This window comes from Leucopleurus acutus (assembly GCF_964270905.1).
Source record: "Leucopleurus acutus genome assembly, chromosome: 21".
Classification (NCBI taxonomy): domain Eukaryota; kingdom Metazoa; phylum Chordata; class Mammalia; order Artiodactyla; family Delphinidae; genus Leucopleurus; species Leucopleurus acutus.
The window spans coordinates 17,622,211-17,646,788 of record NC_139163.1 but is presented as its reverse complement, the minus strand read 5'-3'; the positions used below and the strand labels follow the sequence as shown (position 1 = coordinate 17,646,788).

General features: G+C 40.4%; 1 protein-coding gene across 2 annotated transcripts in view; it reads left to right on the top strand.

The window, feature by feature from the left end:
* ZDHHC2 (zDHHC palmitoyltransferase 2) overlaps positions 1-24,578 on the top strand; it is a 67,434-nt gene that overhangs the window by 5,224 nt on the left and 37,632 nt on the right. Inside the window, exons 2-3 of one of the 2 annotated variants that reach the window (XM_082863813.1) lie at positions 22,969-22,995; positions 24,130-24,224. In XM_082863813.1, coding sequence (XP_082719939.1) covers positions 22,969-22,995; positions 24,130-24,224 — 122 coding nt within the window. The remainder of the gene's footprint in view (positions 1-22,968; positions 22,996-24,129; positions 24,225-24,578) is intronic. The other variant, XM_082863814.1, reaches the window with a different exon arrangement.

Below are 24,578 nucleotides of genomic sequence, written 5' to 3'. Positions count from 1 at the left end.
ATGTCTTTGATTTTTATGAAACAATTGTATAAAGTAAATAGGTAAGAGAAGAGGGTCTAGAAGTCCAAACTCAATTTAAAGTTTGTTGTGGAGAATAAAAGTTTACTTTCAAATGCTTACGGAGAATGCCGTGTCCATGCCATCAAATTAAATACTTGCTCAAGTGTTTCCAGTAGTTAAGCAGAAGCTGAAGGGATGGTTTCTTAAGTCAAGATAATTGTCTCTAGAGAAGGTGCATTTCTGCAAGGTTAGAAAGAGGCCAGCTTCAGAGGGGTTTGAGCAGGGTTCATTCAAAAGTGTTTATTGAACCTGTGTTATGTGCTAGGCACTTTTTCCCCACAGAGATGATTTAGAGGAGAACTGAATAGACATCTTTTCCTCACAGCTAAGCGGAAAAATTGCCTCTGGAAAAACAAAACAGAACAAAACTGAAGCCTTCCCTCCAGCTTGTGCATGAGGAGCAGGGTTGGTAACTTTCAAAATGCTGCTCCCATGGCACAGGGGCAGGAAGGAGAAATAGAGAATGAACCACCCCAGTCCTGGGAGCCTGTGAGTTGGTTGCTGTACCAGTGTTAAATCAGAATGATCAGTACAGCAGGTAAGAAGAGCTGATGGAGAGCACTTCACTAGTGATGACTGTCTAATCATATTATCAATCTACCACATATAAATATCTCAGAGCGAGATTATGACCAGCAATTTTTGCCTCAGCTGCTTACTACGTGGTTGTTTCAGTTGCCTCATTTCTTACCCAATGCTTGGGCAACTTTTACTGTGCTCTCAGCTTAGGGCCTGTGGCTTGGTGAGTAAATGTGAGAACTTCCTGAACACACCTTATTGAATCCATGGGAAGACTGGAGAACCTAGCTTAGAAAATGAGCAGAAACCGAGAGAAGGTGGGTGAAGCAGAGCTGACGTCATACCCTGGGAAGGAGCTGCCGCCCTAGTGGCCAGCCATCCCAAGCCCTGGAGCCATCCCTGCGCCCTGTGACTCCATAAAGATGGTTCTGGGAGCATCAGCTGGCTGAGCTGTTGTTGTGCCCACATCCCAGGCAACAGGGTTTATTTAGCAAGAGCAGGTGTTTGATCCCTTTGGCCTCCGTGGTAGGAAGAAGTGCCAGGAGGACAAAAACCAAACAAACCAAGAAGACAGATATTCCAGAGATTAGTGTAGATGGAGCGTTCTCAGTGAGAAGATTCTCAGTGGACTTTGTTTGCTTCGATTGTTTTTCTTTTTCATCTTGATGGAAAATTTGTGGTTTTTCTTCTCAGAAAAATGGAACCAGGACTTACATGTTGTAATTTATACTGTTGATTTCATGCATTTTGACTGTTGTATCACATCGCTCAGCCTTCTTTCCTCTAGGAAGTGGTGAGTTCGTGGGTCCCCTGAGACTGCAACATTGTCATGACTGGAGAAATACTATCTCATCTTACTTGCAAAATGATAGATTTGCCATAGATTCTTAATGTTCTCCGTTGGGCAAACAGTTTTACAAAGATTGTTTAGAAAGATAGTCTTAATAGTATGCGGAAGCCTACGATTTTATATTACCATGTAGATATATACCAGAGAATTAATAATAAAAGCATAACATAATTGAATTAATGTCTTTAATAGTCCATTAAACATTGTTGAAATATTTTTCTCTAATTCTTTTAAGGGTAATTTTATGTTATCTTAATTGTTATCTCAGTCAAATGCTGAGAATGGAAAAGGGTGGAATTTGCAGGGCAGGGGGTGGGGTGAGGGCAGCTGGGAGGAAGTAGATGACCTGATTTCTTAAGAAGCATATGTTAGCAATAAAGTAACTGGCTATGATTGCCTGAAATTTTTCCTTTCAAAATTAAATCACATTTGAAACGTTTGTGTAGCATTTTTCCTAATTTGACTTTTCATCTGACTATGACTTTTAAATTCAATTTTAAATATTTGTGCCAGGAATGTTAAAAATCCATTTTTATTTGGGAGACACTGGAGCAAAACTATCTGCTGCATTTATCATCTTAGCGCTTCTCAGCACTCTAAAAAATGCATATTGATGGTAGTTCATTTTAGATATGTTGTTGATTACATTTTTAAATGCAAATGAAAGAGAAGTGCTTTTACAGATCACTGAGCTTTATTTCTTTGCCAGTATTTCTCCATGGTATCCTGAAATTTCTCCTCATGTAGAGTGTCAGTTAAGCTTTCCTGCTATAAAGTATTTTGACCTCTGGATTTATTCACTAGCATCGCCACCCTAAAGGAACAGAATGGTACAGATCAGTTCTTCAGTAAAATAAACGCCAAGCAATAATCAAAAAACCTTTTTCTCTACATCCTTTAAAACCAAGTACCCAAAGAGTACAATAGTTTCAAGGTAATTTGCTTTTCTTCATGGTCATCTTATAATAGCAACAGTCCTTGTAAAAAGCAGCTCATGTATTTACAAGAACTTTATAGATTTATTTGATTATAACTAGGTGAAATTTGGCAGACCAGAATGCTTTGTAATGCTTATCTATTTTCTCATATATATAGATACAGTTAAATTTCTGACTCTGTTTATTGCATTATGTAAAAAGTGGATTTTCACTGTATTTGAATGAGTATGTTTAGAATGAGGTGACTGAAAACCCAGACCAGACCGTGTCCCTGATGGTTTTGGGGGTCCAAAGGTCATCTCAGGAGAGGTAGTAGGTGGCTGAATCTGAAGTGTGGCTTTTCACCAAATTGGTAGGGATGTGAGAGATGGTGCAACCTAAAGTACAGTCTCTGTAATGTCCATATAATTCACATTGGGAATATGGTAGTGGGAAAAACAGCCTGCTCCAAAACAGCTGATGCTGAGCCCTAATGAGAGACACCTGGTACCATTTACCGCCGGAGAAAAAGATTTCAGTGTTATGAGCCTCGGACTGTAAGTCCCGAGCCTGCTCTGAATTGCAGGGACTAATTTGTGATCAGGGTTTTTACTTGGTGGCCAACTCCATGTGACATGTTGTAGGAAGAAAGACAGTAAGGGATTTATGTGCTTAATTATGACTTGTGATTATACAGGACACCTCCAGGGAGGTCCATTAATGTGAAGGGATGCAGGGCAGAGACCAGCTGGAATTAATCAAGGTTTTAATTATAGCATATTTTTAATGAAATGCAGCTTATTCCAGGACTAGGACATACTAAAAACTAAGATATGCACAACTGAGAGCTGTATGTAGGTTGGAGGGGGTGGAGAGCAGTGATTCATTTGGAGGCCCCCATAAACTTGCATTTTAGCAAGCAATTTTAAAATCCAAGAATAGAATGCATTTCAAACCATCCATAATTTATTGAGTACCTCCCTAATTTGTTCATTCATTCAGAAATATTTGTTGGGCTTCCCTGGTGGCGCAGTGGTTGAGAGTCCGCCCGCCGATGCAGGGGACATGGGTTCGTGCCCCGGTCCGGGAAGATCCCACATGCCGCGGAGTGGCTGGGCCCGTGAGCCATGGCCGCTGAGCCTGCGCTTCCGGAGCCTGTGCTCCGCAACGGGAGAGGCCACAGCAGTGAGAGGCCCACCTACTGCAAAAAAAAAATATATATATATATATATATATATTAATGGCTCTTAGAGTTTACATTCTAGTTGGAGGATAGGAAGAACAAGAGACACAGTAGCTTATATAATGTGTTAGAGGCTCCTAAGTATCATAACAACAAAGCAAAAAAGCAGAGCAGAAATGATGGGGAATGCCAGTGGAAGTTTTCCTTTTTTAGTTTTTAGATCACCATAATAAGTCTAGTTGTCATCCGTCACCATTCAAAGATATTACATAATTACTGACTATATTCCCCACACTGTACTTTGCGTACTCGTGACTCATTTATTTTGCAACTGGGAGTTTGGACCTCTTAATCTCCCCCACCTATTTCTCTCCTCCCCCCACCAACCTCCCCTCTATCAACCACTTGTTTATTCTCTGTATCTAGAACTGTTTAGTTGTGTTGTTCATTTGTTTTGTTTTTTAGATACTACATATAAGTGAAATCACATAGTATTTGTCTTTCTCTGTCTGATTTATTTCACTTAGCATAATGCACCCTAGGTCCATCCATGTTGCTGCAAATGGCAAGATTTCATTCTTTTTTATGGCCAAGCTATATTCCATTGTATATATAGACCACATCTTTTTATCCATACGTCTGTGTGTGTGTGTGTGTGTGTGTGTGTGGTGGGATGGTCAAGGAATTTAAGCAATGACTCAAAGATGCTGAGGGATTGAACCATGCTTGCACTGGGAAGAAATGCATCTCAGGCGGAGGGAACCGTCAGTATGGAGGCCCTGAGGCAGGAGTGTGTGAGTATGTTAGAGGAGGAACAAGGTCATTTTGGCTGGAGGGGTGTGAGCAGGGGGAAGGGACGTAGGTGACAAGGTCAGAGAGGTGCAGAAAAGGTACAGATTATGGGACCTCATAGGCCATTGTGAGGATTTTGGCTTTACTTGGGGTGAAACAGGGATCCGTGGCAGAGTGCTGAGTAGCACAGTGACGTGCTATGACTTACGTTTAAAGAGATCATCCTGGCTGCTGCGTACTCTGGGCTATCTACTTCATCAATCCAGGTGGGAAATGATCTGTCAGACCATGGTGGGGACAGTGGGAAGGGAGAGAGGTTGCCAGCTTCTGCATTTATTTTTAGAGACAACAGGATTTCCTGACAGACATTCGGGAGTTGTGAAAGAAAGGAAGGAGCCAGTCGATTCCAGTGTTTTGGCCTGAACAACTGGACGAATGGAAATGAGCTGAGATGCACAAGATGTAGGTAGAGCGGAGCTGGGTGGGGATGGGGTGACCGTAGATCAGCAGTGGTATGTGGACATGGAAGCAGAGATGCTGAGTGAGCAGTTGTGTAGATGAGTTTGGCATTGGGAAGAGAGTCTGGACGGGAGGAGTAAATTTGGGAGTCCTCAGCGTTTAAATCGATTTAAAGACTTAACATCGGATACATTTGTCCCAACAAGAGAGTGAACGTAAATTGAGCAGAGACGAGGACCAAAGATGACCAGCACTGAGAGTTGAGGAGATGAGTAGGAACCAGCAAAGAAGACTGAGAAGGGACGACTAGTGAAGTGGAGGAAAACTAAGAGAATGTGGGGTCCTGAAGCCTGGGGAGGAGAAGGTGTCAAGGAGGAGGGAGCAATCGATGTTGACAGATAAGCTCATATGTTAAGTAAAATAAGGACTGAGAATTTAACAATGTGAGATTGAACTCTTGTTTTTTTTTTGCGGTATGCGGGCCTCTCACTGTTGTGGCCTCTCCCGTTGCGGAGCACAGGCTCCGGACACGCAGGCTCAGCGGCCATGGCTCACGGGCCCAGCCGCTCCGCGGCATGTGGGATCTTCCCGGACCGAGGCACGAACCCGTGTCCCCTGCTTCGGCAGGTGGACTCTCAACCACTGTGCCACCAGGGAAGCCCGGAACTCTTGTTTTAATTTATTACTGACTATGCTCTGAAGACCCCCGAATTTAATTTTAAAAGTTTTACCAAAATGAAACACATACACCAGTGTGTGAGTTGCTGGGATATCTGGATTCCTTCAATCCACATTAAAAAGACCTTATTCTATTAGACAAGCTTAACTTTCTTATTATCTGAAGATTACCTATAGAAAATTTCATGAGAGCAGTAACCATGACTGGTTACAGTAGTAACCCTGATGCCTGACACAGAGTAGCATTCAAGACATACTTTTCTTAAATGAATGGATGCCCACTGAACTTGTTTTAATTGAGCCTTTTGTGATCGCAGTAGACATTTCAAGCTTCAAAGAACATGAATCCTTTATGAGAGACTTACCTGCTTAGCTTTTTATTATTTGATCACTCAGATGTTCATAAACGAGTTTGTAATATTTTTATGGTTTCAAATTATTATGGGCCAAGTTGTACCCTCCCCCCCCCCATTTCATATGTTGAAGTCCTAACCCTCAGTACCTCAGAACCTGACTGTATTTGGAGATAGAGCCTTTAAAGAGGTAATTAAATTAAAATTAGGTCATTAGAATGAGTCATAATACCAGATGATTGGAGGAAATTTGGACACACACATGTAGAGGGAAGACCACGTGAAGACACAAGAAGTCAGCCAAGGAGAGAGGCATTGGAAGAAACCAGACCTGCTAAATCTTGATCTTAGATTTCTGGCCTCCAGAATTGTGAGAAGACAAATTTCTGTCGTTTAAGGCACCCAGTCTGTGGTACTTTGTTATGGCAGCCCTAGTGAACTAATACACAAATATAATAATCAAATGACTCTTTTTTTTTCTTTCTGAATTTTGAAATGTAATCATCTATAATAAGGATTTAGATGACAACATTAATTTTATAACCCATTTGAAAAGTTAAAAGATTAAGAACAATTTAGAATATGCAAAATATTTGCCCTAATATATAAGTATAAAATAATCACTAAAAAAATGAGTGAAATGCATTTGCAGGAAGTGCTCAAACTTAGCCAGCATTGCCCAGAGATGCTACATTCCATTTTAAAAGTTTTCAGCTAACTAAAATCTCCCCTTATAATGCTAAAATTTTTACCCATTTTAGATTACAAAAGAGAAAGACTTTCTTGCCCCAGCCTTCTTAAATAGAGTATGCTGTACGTAATTTAACTTTAATTTGAAGCTGTCAATCTGAGATGGATACATGTATGCAGTCAATATCCAAAAATACCCAAGACCCTTGAAGTCTTTGGATTTTGCATTCATTCACTGAAAAAGGCCCAGGAGGTGTGGAATTTGTAATTTTGCCTAGGTGTTCTTCTGAATATCAGACACTGAGAATCTGGGAAGACTCATGAATGAACCACTTCAGTGGAAATGCCTAGCTAGACATCTGCATCTCAACAAAGCTTTGTTTTTCTTTACTCACCACTTCTGAGCTTACTTTCTTGAAAAGATCAAACAACAAAAATCCTTCATTGTAGAAATAACCAGAGATGAGAAAGAAAACTTTAGCTACAGGTGAATATTAGTTTAATTTGTGGTTTGAGAATAGTCTCTGGAGCAGGTGATTTTTAAATGTTTTGATTGTGGTAAAATATACGTAGCATAAAATTTTGCCGTTGTACCCGTTTACCATTTTGACTGCGTTTTAAGTGTGCAGTTCAGCGGCATTGAGTACATTCCCACTGCTGTGCAACCGCCACCACCACCCACCTCCAGCCATTTTTAATCTTCCCCAGATGACACTCTGCATCCATTAAGCAATAATTCCCCATTCTCCTTTTCCCCCATCCCCTGGCACCCACCATTCTACTTTCTGTTTCTATGACTTTGACTATTCTAGGTACCTCATATATGTGGAACCATGTATTTGTCTTTCTGTGTCTGTTTATTTCACGTAAGCATATGTCTTTAAGGTTTATCCATGTTGTAGCATGCGTCAGAATTTCATTCCTAATCATCTATAATATTCCATTGTATTATATACCACATTTTGTTTATCTGTTCATTTGTTGGTGAACGTTTTGGTTGTTTCCACCTTTTGGCTATTGTGTATAGTGCTGCTGTGAATATTCGTCTGCAAATACGTGTTCAAGTCTCTGATTTCAGTTCTTTGGGTATATACCCAGAAGTGGAATTGTTGGATTGTATGGTAATTTTGTGTTTAATTTTTGAGGCCCGCCATGCTGTTTTCTTGGAGCAGGTGATTTTGATGGAACTGTGATTCCAGAGAAGCCTGTATATACCCTTGTAAACATATCTAAACTTGAAGGTCTCTGGAAGTGTCTGTGAGGTCCATATTCAATGTCACTGGAGTAGTTTTTAACTACCTTGCCCTTTCACAGTGCAGCAGGAAAGCTGGTGGTCAGGGAATTGTGAGTAACTCCATTTTGCCCATGCAGTAGCTTTCTTCATTCGTAGGGACTGTGTCCCTCATGAGAACACCGGCCATCAGGTACGGCCAAGGCAGAAATGTTGAGAGCTGCTGGCCTACTTACTGTACGTAGTCTAAAATTCAACAACAATTTTTGGGTAACCAGAGCACTAATGATAACTGGTGGAAATTTTATCTTTTTAAAGAGCAACATGTTATGAGTTTAAATGGTACATATACTGGGTAAACATGAGCTGGTGGCATGAGCTGGTGGGGAGAAGTCGAGGAAACATACCTGTGTCTGTGGATGCGTCAGTATCCCCTGGTGTTAATCATGAGCTAGGTCCTTATACACAGCACAGGCAGTGAACACAATTCATGAATGAATATCAGGGTATTTGTTTTGCCTGCAGATCTAGAGTAAGTGACAGTGGTTTCAGGAACAGAAAACAAAAATCAGCACATTAATTGGTGGAGAGATACAAGTAGGAAACATGAGATGCCACTCACACACTGAGCGGAGAAAGAGACTCAGTCCAAGTATTGATGACTGCCTTAGTTCTGTACACGATTATGTAGAACTTCCTGTTTACATTAAAGAATATATCTAGTTAGAATTAGGTAGTACTTGTATACTATTGTGCTCTTATACTGTGCCTTAAGCAGTAGTAGGGCCCGTCTTTCATCTGTGACCTGCCAGTTTACAACTATGTCAAATTTGCTTTTGCTGCAACTGAATATAGGTACTATCACTGCAATTACTGTCCGGCGGGCTGTGCTAGTGCTGTTGGTAAATGCAGTACAGAGTAAGGGTATGATTTGCTGCAAGTAAGAGGAACAAGGCATACTGTAATTCACGCTGAGATCAAAGAAAGATTGTGTGTGTGAGAAGTTTACTTCATGAATATATGACAGTGAAGTTATAAAAGAAAATACTGACTCACCCTTCAATACCCAGTACAGAAGGGTGAGTCAGTGAATAGTTTAATACCTTTGCATGTTTTAATAGATATTGCGACTCATTGCTCGACTGCAGTAATTACTGCTGGTGCTAATGTTGTTTTAAATCTTTTAATTCATCCCTTCAAGTGTGACACTGTAAATTCTATACTGATGAGCATCGTAAACACAAAGGTTGGAATTATAGCTTTGTACCTTTCTCTGGAGTACTATAGAAGAGTCAGATAATTTACATGAACCTAGAAATATTGGTTTAATTTTTAAATATGTTATATGTGCTCTGTTGTAAGTGCCCTGGTCATTTGGTACTCAACATGTAGCTGCTAACCCCGGGAGATAGTTTTAGAAGGTTATCTGTTTCCATGGAGAAGCACACAAGCAGCACTGATTTTTCTGCTTAATAAATCAGAAAGCTAATGTTCGGTAGTGAAAAAAAAATTCTCTCAGTACTGTCCTCTGTGATAATTCTGAGTACACCAGGTAATAAGGGATTGATCTAATGACATTAAAAAATACACTACAAAAATTGTTTCCATCTGATCTTATATGTGTATTTTTAAATGCTGAAATAACCAAAATACAAGTGGGATTTTTGCTTACTACGAATAAATAAATACATACATATATAAGAAAGATGAGTAGTTAACACTGAGCAAAATAATCATTAAGGCCCTTCCAGTTCTAAAATTTGGGTTCTGACTAATGAGGGGGATGTTTTCAGGATTTAAAATCTCTGCTTGACCTTCCTCCAATAGTAGACAAGCATTATTTGGGAATTGGGGAGAACTTTGCTGAAGGTGTATTGTCCACACCAACCTGCCCGATTCAGAGGAGTCGGTCATGCCTCTCAGGGCCAACCCAAAGAAGAGCATGTGGAATTGGAAAGGAAGGGGACTGGAGTTGAAAAGACCCCGGCATTGTTGGAACTTGAGTTGAGCTGTAGCCACGTGTGGAAGAGGGGGGGCACCCGTACAATTCTGTCTAACAGGGTAAATAAACTCACCTGCCTTGAAATCTGTACAACTTGCTGGCACTGGGAATCTCCTCTATTTTAACTGAGACAGAGGGATTATAGGATTCCATTGAGTAAGCTTAGAAGTGAGGGCACTAAGCCAGGGACCAGCCCTGAGATCAGTCCCTCATTTAACAGTACTGCTTAGTACACTCAGTGAGTCAGGGATTGTCTTTCTCTTTGCCGAGAGGAAAGTGGCAGTGAGTTTTCTCAGGGCCATAATAGTGAGACAGAATCTTCCTTCCCCTTTCAAAACTACTGAATCAGAAGACCACACATCCCTAATGATTAAGTACAAACATTTGGTGTGTTCCCAGCCTTCAGTTGGGAAAGTCAGAGTTTACACCAAATGTTTCTGCAGAGCAGAGCTTAGGTATTGAGAACAATGATGTGGTCAAACTGCTAAAGAAGGGAGAGAGAGAGAGAGAGAAGAACTTCTAACTTGGAAAATTTTGATAGCGGTAGGAATTACAAATTCCCTTTCCAGGACAGATGTATGTTCCTTCACTCTTCATTGCCAGTTTCTACAAGTGAGGGATCTTCCTGTAAGGGAGTGTACCTGGGCTGTACTGACCTCAAGAATGATCTTTCCCTCTGCTACTGAGAAGGCAGGTCAGGAAGTCCCAGTCTCCTCTCCTAACCTTCTTCCATGCATCACCATCTCACTCTTATCCTTGGAACCTGGAGCTCTCTTCCTTCCCCAGCTCTTGAATTGAGAACTCAGGAAAGCCAAGCTCTTGGCACTGAAATATAACCAAATATTTGAATGTTTTTGTGCCCAGAGTTTGTAAAATGACCTGTTTCCAGGTTATGTTTAGGTTGGTTGGTGGAGGAAGGGTGACAAAAAGAGGACGTCTTAAACCTTGATCTCCAGAACATCCCTCATCACAAGTAACATGGAGCGGCCCAGGTGTTAAACACAGAGGGGCCACTGTGTGGGAGCAACCAGAGAAGGAGCAGCTGCCCAGGACAAAGAAGCCTGGAAGGGATATGCAGTCGGGGGCGCCAGATGTCACACATCCTGGGAGGGCAGGTGGAATCCTTGAAAGAGTTTTGGAGTCAGACAGACCTAATATGTAGATCCTAGCACCACAGGTTATGACTGAATGACACTAGGAAAGTTATTTTACTTTTGGGAGACTGTTTTCCCAACTTTTAAAATTATGATAATAATACCTTCCTTACAGATTGTTGTAAGGTTTAAATGAGATAAACATTTGAAAAAAATTAGCACAATTCCTGGCATAGAGTTAACATTTAACAAAACACTCCCTTCCTTTAGTTTATTCTTGCCCCTTGTCATCTGACCGCCCCCACCAGCCCAGTGATGCCCTGTCACCCCGACCTAGCCTTCACCCTGCTCGACCTGCAGGCTTATTTCAGAGAGTGTTTCGGGCTGAATTGTGTCTTCCCCCAAGTTCATAGGTTGAAATCTTAACCTGCAGGACTTCCGAATTTGGGGATAAGGCCTTTAAAGAGGTAATTAAGTTAAAATGAGGTCATTAGGGTGGACCCTAATCCAGTATGACTGATGTGCTTGTAAGAAGAGGAAATTTGGTTCTAAAGATATACAGAGAGAAAACTATGTGAAGATACGGGGAGAAGATGCTCATCCACAAGCCAAAGAGAGAGGCCTCAGAAGAAACCAGTCCTGCCGACACCTTGATCTCAGACTTGTATCCTCCAGAGCTGTGAGGAAATAGCTGTCTGATAAAGAGGCCACGGAGTCTGTGGTACTTCCCCAGACCCACTAATACAGGAGTCATCACTGAAGACTTGGGGTGGGAGGAACGTCAGCTCTCATAGCCCAGCAGGTAGGGGAAGAGAATGAAGGCAGCCTCTTGTCTATCCTGGGGGAAGGAGGTGAGTTTGGAACATCCGACAGCCAAAAAGCCTCCCCTGACACAGAGTAGCTGATTTTCGTAATATTGTTAATTCACAGCTTTGTCATATTGTTGCAGGTACATTAAGCGTTAGAAAGGCTTTTGATGGCTGATTTGGAGGCCTGACCACCCAGATAACATACGACTTGCATAACCTTTTGGATCATAACCTGTTCTTTTTTTTTTTTTAATTTTTTTAAAGTATAGTTGATTTACAGTGTTGTGTTAGTTTCAGGTGTACAGCAAAGTGAATCAGTTATACATATATCCATTCTTTTTTTAGATTCTTCTCCCATATAGGCCATTATAGAATATTGACTAGAGTTCCCTGTGCTATACAGTAGGTCCTTATCAGTTATCTGTTTTATATATAATAGTGTGTATATGTCAATCCCAATCTCCCAATTTATCCCTCCCCCCACTTTCCCCCCTGGTAACCATAAATTTGTTTTCTACATCTGTGACTCTGTTTTGTAAATAAGTCCATTTGAATTGTTTTTTTAGATTCCACACATGAGCAATATCCTATTATACTGGTCTTTCTCTGTCTGACTTACTTCACTAAGTGTGATAATCTCTAGGTCCATCCATACTGCTGCAAATGGCATTATTTCATTCTTTTTCATGGCTGCATAATATTCCATTGTATATATGTACCACATCTTCTTTATCCATTCCTCTGTCAATGGACATCATAACCTGTTCTTAAGGTTCCTCTTCTTCCTGTGTCTTGGTTTATATTGACGGGTTTACTGCCATTCATTTTTTTTCTTTGATGTTGCATTGTGCCATTCTTCTGGAGAAGGTCTCCCTGACCATTTTTCCATGGTTGTTTGATAATTTCTAGCAGACAAAACATCTAGTTTAGATCAGTATAGTTTGTTAGATATAAATCCTGGGATAGAGGCGGGGGGGGATGCATCAGACCACCTGGGAAATCCTACTTCTCCCCAAATTACACAATTTCCTCCACTCCTCACATTGAGATGCTGATGCATGCCAGACCCTATCAGAACCTGGACAGGCCTCGGTGGAGGCCTTGGCATTTCACTGTCCAGAAAATTGTAGCACTACAGCAAGCTAAAAATGCATGATGTGCTTCTTTCTCCAGGTTGTTTATAAAACTGTTAACACTAAACCTTGGGGACACTCCTACTCTTAAGGTTTCACTGTTTCGTGATTTATTTATGCTCCATATTCAACTAACATTGATTGAGCTCCTCATATATGCCAACTTCTATTCGAGGTGTTTTTACTTACATTACCTAGTTTGTTCTCAAAACAACCCAATGAGATAAAATATTGAGATAAGACTGAGGAGAGAATAAGTAATTTGGCAGAGATAAAACATCAAACTGGACAGAGCCAGGATGCAAACCTCAGTGAAGGACATAGAAAAGAAACAAATAAAAACAAGTACAGACTGTGCTAAGTGCTAAGAAAGAAACAGTGTGTGGTGGTAAGGATTGCAGCCGGGTACTGGACAGGAGGACCTCTATGAGAAACTGACCTGTCACTTGCAAGCTGAAGGACGATCAGGCGTGAGCCAGGAGTGGCAGCAGGTGAAGAGGGTAAAGACACTAAAGTTTAGTGTGTTCTGGAAGGTCAGCCTGTTTGCAGCTTAGTGAGCAAGAGGATGAGGAATGAGAAGTGATCTTGGAGAGGTGGGTAGGACCCAGAGTGTGTTGGCGCACTGAGGCCTGAGTAAGGAGATTGGACTTTTAGTGTAAATTCAGTGCAAAGCCACGGAAGGGTTTTTAGTGAGATGACATCAATTGACATTTTAAAAGAGACCATGGTTTTCTTATCCCAAAATGAGTATTTAAGGAACCGTATGGGGATCTGACAAGGAGTGTAGACTGCATGGCCTGTGTTTGTGGTTGGGATTGTGACGTCTGGCTTTTATGTAACCGTGAGAATCCACATTGGAAACCATGTGTTCTCGGGTCCAGATAATGTGAAGCCTTACCCTTATTCTTTGTTTCTGTTCTGAAACTGCTTTCCTGTCCTTGACAAAACAGTTCCTACAAACCCACCAATTCTATTTGTAGAATGACTTTTGCCCCAAGTTTTTATTTTTATTTATTTAAAATATTTATTTATTTATTTTTGGCTGCATTGGGTCTTCGTTGCTGCACGCGGGCTTTCTCTAGTTGCAGCAAGTGGGGGGCTACTCTTCGTTGCGGTGTGCGGGCTTCTCATTGCGGTGGCTTCTCTTACTGAAATGGTCTAGCAGCGGTGTCACCAGTATTCATGGGAATGATTTGATGTATTCTACTGCCCCAGTTTTGATCTCTAATACATTAAAAGTGAACTAGTGCTTCTTGGAAAGTAGCTGAAAGGACAAAGGATTCTGCTTCAAGGGGTTTTCACTGGCCGGTTTCACCAAAGAATTCACTGTCAGTTCAACAAAGCATTTCAAAGAGAGAGTAATTAATTCTGTTAGAGTAACTTGAGTACCAAGAATTAGGGAGGGTATTGATGACCTTGACAGGACTGATAGCAGTGGAATGTTGGGGGTGCAGAACCACTTGGTGGTGGTCGAGGAAGTAACAAGAAATTAGGGGGTAGGGACTTCCCTGGTGGTGCAGTGGTTAAGAATACACCTGCCAATGCAGGGGACATGGGTTCGAGCCCTGGTCCGGGAAGATCCCACATGCTGCCGAGCAACTAAGCCCCTGCACCACAACTACTGAGCCTACGCTCTAGAGCCTGCGAGCCACAACTACTGAGCCCATGAGCCACAGCTACTGAGGCCCACGCGCCTGGAGCCCGTGCTCCGCAACAAGAGAAGCCACCGCCATGAGAAGCCTGCGCACCGCAACGAAGAGTAGCCCCCGCTCGCCGCAACTAGAGGAAGCCCGCGTGCAGCAACGAAGACCCAACGCAGCCAAAACTAAATAAATAAATAAACAAATAATTTAATTAATTAAAAAAAAGAAATTAGGGGGTAGAGGCAGTGCGTTTGGATGATTGTTAAAGTAAGTTTTCCTGTGAAAGGGCCAGAAAAATGGGGTGGCAGCTAGAGACTTGAGGTCAAAGGAGAGATGTTAGGACAGGAGATATTAAAGTATATTTGTAGCACTATTCCTATTTTCATCTTAATTTTCTGAATCTGAGGGGCTTCTGTTTCTTAACTGGAAGTGTTTTACTGTTTTAATGTCCTTGTTTTTTCTGTTAGTTTCAACTTCTATGTAAAATGGCCCCATGAACTCTAGGCTTTTTGAGCAGAGGGATGGAGTCTCATTTACCATTTTGTCCTCAGTGGTGTAACTATGGTAGAGTCAGTGACTGTTTTTCAATAAATGAGTTAAAGATAAGTAGAAAAAAATAGAGCTTGGCTATAAAGTTACCCTTCAGATTCATTCATTAGAACCAATTCTTTACTTTTGGTGTTCTTCATTATCAGACTGAATATATGGGGCTGAGGTATATCTGTGTCAGACTGCCCTAGTGGATTTATACAGAGAAGGTACTGTGTTTATGCAATAAAAGTAAATTATTCTTCCAAAACAGAGTTTGAATTTGAAGGCAAGAGAAAGAAAATTCAGATTAAGAAAAGAAATAAAAAACCACAGCAGTATACATTTGTGATGAAAACACCCCAAAACCAGATTGTTCTGGAAAAAATTATGTAACTGTTCTTTGCTAATTTAAGGGGGAAAGTACTTTTTTTTTTTACCTACTATGAAGGCTTGTTTTAGTATCTGAAGTTTTGGATTTTGGATGTACTTAGGACTGAAAGTTGAACTAGATTCAAGTTACTAACAGTGGTAGCCTGCTACTTACCAATAGATAACATTTTTGACAGCAAACTCTCAATTGTATAATCACCAAAGCAAAATTTTTAAAAATCAGTTGGTAAAATATAGGACTGGAAGGATCTTTGAGGTGAACCTTTGCTTTTAATCAAGATTGAATTTAAATCCATCTAGACTAAATCGGCTCTAATATTTTTAGAGCTCTTTAGAAAATAGGGTTGGATAGCATCCTTAGGGAATCATATGGTGTATATATAAAGTTAATTTGAATAGGATTATTTGCAGTCAAGCTTTTAGAGTATGACAAAGGATTTCATTATTGTTTTCCCTCTAGCAGGTACATAAAGTTAGTTTATGTAGTTACTTTGCTGGCTATAATTCCAATTTATTAATTTACAGTAAATAATGAACTTGGCTTCAGAACTTACACAGAAGATCAACACATGTCTTCTTAGTAAACTGTTTCTAGAATAAAATTAGATTCTAGATGCAAGGTGTGATGATTAATTTTTTTATTTTATTTTATTTTATTTTGCGATACGTGGGCCTCTCACTGTTGTGGCCTCTCCCGTTGCAGAGCACAGGCTCCGGACGCGCAGGCTCAGCGGCCATGGCTCACGGGCCCATCCGCTCCGCGGCATGTGGGATCTTCCCGGACCAGGGCATGAACTTGTGTCCCCTGCATCAGCAGGTGGACTCTCAACCACTGCACCATCAGGGAAGCCCCAATGATGATTAATTTTATGTGTCAACTAGGCTAGGCTGTGGTGGCCAGTTGTTTGGTTAAACACCAGTCTAGATGTTGCTGTGAAGGCATTCTTTTAGATGTGATTAACATTTAAATCAGTGGACTGTGAGTAAAGCAGCTTACTTTTCATAATGTAGGTGGGCCTCATCCAATCAGTTGAAGGCCTTAAGAGCAAAGACTGAGGTCTCCTGAGGAGGAAGCATCTCTGCCTCTAGTCTGCCTTCAGACCCAAGACTGCAGCATTAACCCGTCCCTGGCTCTCCAGCTTGCCAGCCTGCTCTGTAGCGTTTGGACTTGTCAGCCCCCATAACCCTGTGAGCCAGCCCTTAAAATTCATATTCATTCATGCTCTACCCTCTCTCTCTCCTTCCCTGCTCCCTCCTCTGGCCTCTCTCTCTCTCTCTCTCTCTCTCTCTCTCTCCCTCTCCACACACACACACACACACACACACACACACACACACACACACACACACACACACACACCCTATTGGTTCTGTTTCTCTGGAGAACTATATTTATACAGGGGTTGAAAAGCATTCTCTATAAGAAGGCCAGATGGTAAATTTTCTTGGCTCTGCAGGCCATAATACTCTTCCTGTCACAACTACCCAACTCTCCATTGTAGCACAGAAATAGCCATGTAAATGAGTGCGTGTGTCTCTGCTCCAAAAAACTTTATTTACTGAAGCAGGTGGCTGGCTATATTTGGATTGAGGACTGTAGTTTACTGACCCCTGGATTAAATGACTGCTTGATAATTCATGTGGAAGAGATAAGTGAGGTATGCCTTTAATTTTTTTTGTATGCATTTTTAAGGATGTTTACTCAAGTCAGGTTTGGAATAAGAAGCAGTTTTTCACCCTTTTGTATATTAGAGGTTTCTACTTTGGCTGACAATCTGACTCTTCAACTTCGGTTTTACCTGTTTTATTTTTACACAAGAGTTTCTTAAAGATCAATACTACAACAAAAGTATCATGCATCAATTCTAAACTGATGGCTGACCAGTCAGCCTTTTCTCTAATGCCTCACTCTGTTTCTTAGAAAAATGACTAATGAGGGAGGAGGAGGGTTAGCAGAAAGGGTGGCCAGAAAACACAACTGGCCCCCCGACCTACCAGTCTTGCAGTTATATTGACAGTGCTAGATTCCAAGATGTAATTCTTTTTTTTTTTTCTTGGTACGCGGGCCTCTCACCGCTGCGGCCTCTCCCGCCGCGGAGCACAGGCTCCGGACGCGCAGGCTCAGCGGCCATGGCTCACGGCCCGGCTGCTCCGCGGCATGTGGGATCCTCCCAGACCGGGGCATGAACCCGCGTCCTCTGCATCGGCAGGCGGACTCTCAACCACTGCGCCACCAGGGAAGCCCCCCACAAGATGTAATTCTTAAAGGCCTTCATTTTCCTCTTGGCAAAAGGAACATTCTTGCAAACGCTGGTAATAATTTATCATTCCCACTTCTCTCTTCCAATAGACCACCAGTGCCAAGAAGGTACTTCAGTTCTTCAGGATCTTTCAACAAGGCAGAGTTCTTGTTGCCTAGTTGTACTGCACTTAATCTGGGAGGAATGTTAAGTCCTGCAGGTAGATTGAAAGTTAGAGATCTCTAAAGCAGCATATGATCATTGTAGGCTATGGAACTGGAAAGAAATTAGGCTAATCCAAGATAAAATTAGGCAGTTAAGTTTTTGAAATGAAAATTAGAATCTTGACCCATGGTGTTACTATTGTATGTATTTAGATGGTCACCATATGTATGAAGGGTAAATATTTTAGTGTAACAACAGCAGTGCTCTTATTCTCAAGAGTAAATTGCATCTAACTTTTTTGGAATGAATATAAGATTTAGGCCTTTAAAAAAAAAAAGTCATTGTTCTTATTCATTAAGTTGAACAGATTGTGTCACATCCAAAATAGATCTTCTCACTTTTAGTGAAGTTCTCACATGGACTGACTGCCACATCAGGAATGAAGTCTTTATGTCTCATCATTACCCTGTGTAAGGATGAGTACCACCATTTTTATTTATCACGTTTCTGGAATGACACATCTATATAAAAAGGCAGGATATGGAGATCTAAGTTATTTTTCACCTTTTATTTTTCACTTTGTAAAGTCTATTTTTAGTCAGAATTTTGCATTGATGTCTTTCAGAGGTCTGTACAAATACTACTTGTCTCTTTGTAATTTGTAGTCCCCTTTCCTATATGTTATCTATTACAGTTAGTGTTTGCAAAATTAAATATCATGTATTATAATTGCTTGTATATTTGGGGGGCTTACTGTGTGCCAGGTACTATGTTAGGTACATTACATGTATTACCTCTTTTAATTCCACAACAGCTGTGATGATATTGCTGTTGTTATTACTACCCTCACTTCATGATGGAATATGTAGAATCACTGTGTAAACCAGCAAGTGGCAGAAATAGGATGGAGCTTTGCCGGTCTTTATCCAGAGCCTTTGCTCTTTAGATTGGTTGTGCTTAGTAAGATTCTTCTTCACTTTGACAAACTGAACTATTAAAAAGTAAAATACTAAGGAAGAGCCAAAATTAGGAGGGAAAAACCCTATAAACGTATAAAACCTTTCTGTCTTCTTTTAAAGTTTCTTGAAGCCAAGTTGAAGCCAGTGTCGTCTTCAAGCTTTTAATTTTTAGAGGATCATGAACCACTTGGTCAGTCTCTGTCTCCTTTGTGTAATGAGGTATTGTCTTCACTTCTGGGGATGTATGCTAGCCGGCAGTACAGATAAGATTACTCTTGGTTTTGCAAATTACTAGTTGAGTTTCTACAGTGTGCTAAGATGACAGGTAAAAGAAATAACTTTGTTCTTGAAATTTTCAAGTCAACAGAAGAATTAACATTTCTCATAGGTGTGCTTTGGGATTCCACTTTTATGATTCAAATTAATGGTGTTTTCTTCTGTTTGTCTTTTTTTTTAAGTAAATTTATTTGTTTTATTTATTTTTGGCTGCACTGGGTCTTCTTTGCTACGCGTGGACTTTTCTCTAGTTGCAGAGAGCAGGGGCTACTCTTCGTTGTGGTGCACAGGCTTCTCATTGCAGTGGCACGGGCTCTACGCGTGAGCTTCAGTAGTTGTGGCTCACGGGCTCTAGAGCGCAGGCTCAGTAGTTGTGGCGCACAGGCTTAGTTGCTCTGCAGCATGTGGGATCTTCCTGGACCAGGGCTCGAACCCGCGTCCTCTGCACTGGTAGGCAGATTCTTAACCACTGCGCCGTTTCTGTCTTTATTCAGTAAACATTTATGGGGCAGATGCTCTATGCCAGTTATTGTACTTTAATAAGGAACTAATTTCAATAAGATCCAGCAGAGCCCAAATCATAATATTTTTGTCACATGCGTAAAACTTTAAAATTGAAAATAAAAGAATTTCTCAGATAGAATTAACTAATGTGCTACTCATTGTGACTTGGAGTAAAGCTCATCTGCCTCCATTTTCTTTTAATAAAAATAGAAATAACTGTATTAAATTACGTCAAAAGTCATTTTTACAAAATATGTTAAAGATGGTTATAAAAGATTTGAAATTTCTATGTGTGTGTAGTTGGAGAATAAGTATCAGCATAATTTTTAAATAGACCAAACTGAAATTCTGTGAAATAATAAAATTAAATAATACTGAATAAAACGCAAAATTCACATTAAAACCCAGTAGATCTTTGGAAGATCTGTCATAAATATGATCAGTATTGCTATTTAATTCTCATGTTGATGTAAATAGTCAAATTACATTTGACTTACCATCTATTTTTGACCTACCATCTATTTTTTCCAAAAATGAGTCTGTATTTCCCATATATTATCTTTATATACATATAACATATGTGGCTAAATTATAACCTTTTCTTCAACAGTCATTTATGAACAAAATAGAAAATAACATTGTATTCTATGTGGTTTTGTCTGAGAAAGGAAATGTTGAAATTGACAACTCTTCCACTAAATTGAAAATTACAGGGTGAACCATTGACCCACTAAACAGGTAAACATGGTTGAAAGAACATTAATTTCCTCAAGATCATAAAGCAAAACCAAGTATAGTCCATATATCTGTTAGTGAAATAGGTCAGTTTGAAAGTTTTGATACTGCTGTTTAATCAGGGATAAACCGTAAGATTTTGCTAGTATTTATTGTCTTTTTTTTTGCTGCGGCATGCCGCTTGTGGGATCTTAGTTCCCCAACCAGGGATTGAACCTGCGCCCCCTGCGTTGGAAGTGTGGAATCTTAACCACTGGACCGCCAAGGAAGCCCCTAACCTATTAAGTCATTTGAAAGTAGTTATACACAACTTTATTTGGAACATATGTAACAAATATGGGATTACTTCCCAGAGTACTATATAAAAGACTCTCAATAAGTAAAAGAGAAGTAGACCAATGGGAAAGTGGTAATTTAATCAGAAGAGATCAGAAAAGCCAATCATTTTACTTTTTAATAAAAATTTTTTAAAGTTCACTAGTAATCAGGGAAATGAATACTAAAACAGTGATTTTTTATTTTGGCCTAAAATGTTGACAAAAATTAAAGACATTTTACATTCATAGGAAATTGGATAGGTTCACAATTTGGGGGAGTGTAATTGATACAGCCTTTTTGGACCTTCACATTTAACTCTATAAATGTTATCAGAATTATTTACCATAAGCATGCATCCATGAGTAACTTGTTTAAATGAAAAAAAAAAAGAAGATCTGTGAATTTTGAAGTACATTAAGAGAAAAACAAACTGTGAGGGGCAGAAATAGCTTTTTAAAAGATGTCTTTGAATGCATATCCCGTCAATATAATAATGGTCCAGGGCAAAAAACTTCTCATACTAACTGTACTTTTTCTTTTTTTAATGTCATTTTGTTTTACTGTTTCAGTTCTGACAGCTAGAGTCATGGGTTAGCAAATACATTTTCTTTAAAACACCAGCACCTCTGAAATGGTCATTAAGGGTCATTCCTATATAAATGCACGAATGAATTAAAAGTGCTTTTGCATTTCATTAGATTAGCTGAAGGAGGAGAAATGTTGATCCAAGGAAGAGCTGTAGTCAGTTTTGGAGCACTTTGAAGACAGGGAAGTCAGAGCCTGGAGAGAAATGCATGAAGGGAGAGGTGGAGATCAGACAGAAAAGCCAGGTTGGTCCTTCCTCTGGCCTCACATTAACGTCTTCACGTATTCTATGAGAAAGTGCACTATGACTCTCGCCTCTGGTGGACAAGCACACTTGTGGAACAGGCCATTTGTAAGTCAAAGATCACCTGTGTCTGCCTGTCCCATCATGAGGATCAGAAAGGTAAAAGGAAATTGAGAGACCAGGAAATGTTTAAAGGAGCCACATCAAGGTTGGTGAGAAATCTGGAAATCATCTATTTTTCGGTACGCGGGCCTCTCACTGCTGTGGCCTCTCCCGTTGCGGAGCACAGGCTCCGGACGTGCAGGCCAGCGGCCATGGCTCACGGGCCCAGGCGCTCCGCGGCACATGGGATCTTCCCAGATCGGGGCACGAATCCGCGTCCCCTGCATCAGCAGGTGGACTCTCAACCACTGCGCCACCAGGGAAGCCCGAAATCATCTATTTTTTAGGTTAAAAGAGAACACATGAAGGTCTGCCATTTAGATTTTCTGTTTATTGCTACAGATTGGAAGCCTAGATTCCATAGGTAGAAGCCACGAGAGGCTCATTTCGGCACCCTCTGATCATACAGTCATTCTTAAGAGCAATCCAGGAAGGGAGTGGGTTGCTCTCCAAAACGGTGTCTCCTGCTCACTCTAGAAATGGCTAAACGGTAGCTCTCCTGTGAAGGAGGTTGATTGGATCAGGTAATCTTAAAAATCTCTCACGACATTACCCTCTGATTTCAGTGCTTCTTAAGGCAATGAAAATATACTCCAGGACAAAGGCCCAGAATACTGTACCCCTTTAAATAGCCAAGGAGGAACAAAACTACATAAATAAAGTCAAATCTTCCCTTGCTACAACTGAGATAGGCCAGAGCTTCCTGAAGACTTTAGTACAAATGGAGGATGACCACCACATGGGAAACAAAACAAGTAGACAAACAGAAGGCAAGAAAACTGCCGGAGTGGGGCTTTTTGTCCCAGCTTGTTTGAGCTCTGTGGTCCCTGTCCTCAATCTACCTGCCACCTTGCGATATTTACAGCAGCCCTTCAGGGATGGTAGTTTCTCGGGCACGTGGTCTGGGCCCCTTGTTGTACAGTAGGAAGCAGTTAGTCATCGGGCGTAAGAATTCATCCTTTCAGAAATACGGCAAGAGAAGTGTATGCTGTGGACACAACATTTTTTTCCTTCTGGAAAGCTAACTCGGTGGTTGCCAACTTATAAAGAGCAATCAGTGTCACTGGCAATGTGATGAGCTGGAGAGCTTTCATCCGAACTCTGTAGTTGGAAGGAAACCCGAGAAACCTATCGATAAAGGAGTGAGACCCGCCAGGGCCACGCTTGGCGGGGTTAGTTTTCTGCGTGGCAGCCAGAAAGCTGGAGCTTTCTGGAGCGCCAGCGGGGGCCTGGTGGAGGGCAGTCACCCGCCTTCCCTCCCCACCTGTCTCCCATAGTGCTCATCCCTCCTCGAAACAACGTTGAACAAATATTTAAAGAACGTTGGCTTGAAACGGAGCCACATTATTAACCTACTCAAGCGTCTTCTGTCTCCGTCAGGCCCTCTGTTTGCCATAAGCTTCTTATAACCTATTGCCTGTCTCTTTTCTCTATTTATTTCTATAGTGTCCATGGAAAATATTGGAGAACAAGGTAAGATATATCACTGCCTTCAGTCTAAAATTTTAAAAATCGTTGGCAAAAACAAATAGCATTCATTTTGATTTGGTTGGAGTAAGTCATACTTGGAGAATGTTGGAGTCAGGATGGGTTAAAGGCGTCTCATTCTCTCAGTCCCCAGACTGAATTCTCTCAGTCCCCAGACTGAATTCTCTCAGACGCTTGGCAGAGAACTTAACCCTGAAATGGCAGTCACTGTGCCAGGTTCTTATGGCTCCAAGATAACAGGAATATCAACAATCTCCTGTTTCAACTCAGAGTCTGACCCCATACCTGAGTCACCTAGATAATTCATGAAAAATATCATTGGGTCTAGTCATCTCACACCGATATAAGTGCCTTATGAGGTAACTGAATGTTTTTATGGTTCTATAATAGGAATATCAGCTGCTTTTAAAAAGCTAAAATGGCTGTTAAGGTTTAAAAATACCAAACATGCTATATTTTAAATTAAATTAGCATATTTTATTCAACTGTATCTTACACAAGTAAGTTATATATTAATGTATTATCCAGAATTAATCATTATCACTGTGTACAAAATTAATATTTCAGCTTTGCATAAGACTTCAAGACTAAAATACCACACAAAGTGTGTTTATGTACACTACCTTAAAAAAATATTCAGAATGCTTTTGTTAACAATTGTCCCATGTGATCAGTAAGAAACTTGAACTGTCCTTGGAGGAAATCTCTCTTTGTTCAGAAGATCTCTGTTTCAAACTACTGTCCTTGAAACAGGACCACCAGATTTGACTCGAGCTGAGCAAAATAGGCAAACAGCTCAAGCAGGAACTGCTTTTGCTATTCTTTGTTAGTGAAGCAAAGTTCTTACAGCCTGAATGTTTTAACATTCGTTTAACACTTTGTTTATTATTTAAAGTTGCAGGCATAGCTGCCTTATTTTTACAACTTAGGAGAGGTCCCCGTAGCCATTTTGCCGATAGATGGTCTTGTCTACAGATGGGAGGGTTCTAATCATGGGATAGTAAGTAATTAAATAATTAAATTATTTGGTTATTTTAGAACAAGCACATCTTTTGTGAATACCGTGATTTTAGCATGTACTTGCATATTAAAGTGATAATTTTGTTTCTCTCATTTTAGTTGTGTGCCTGATTGCGTATCATCTACTTTTTGCAATGTTTGTCTGGTCGTATTGGAAAACTATCTTTACATTACCAATGAATCCTTCAAAAGAAGTAAGTTAAAATATTAGTATAGTTATGTCCTAAAGATGGAAGTCTGTAATACTGATGCCTGAAGAATGAGTTTTATGTCTTTATTAATGTTGCAAACTTAGTGTAGTGATTTTTTATTAATGTGTTAATTAAATACTTGAATTTTCACTTGATAAATATTATTTTTGCACTGGATGAGTATTATATTTACAATATTAAATATGTTATACATTCCATTTCTACTTTAGAGTGAGGCAGGATGGATGGATGGATAGATAGATAAAAAGATAGAGCTGAAGGTAGACATATTTCTATTATAATTGTCATACTAATGGTGCATTAGTTGGCTGTCAGCCACCAGAAACAATAACAACA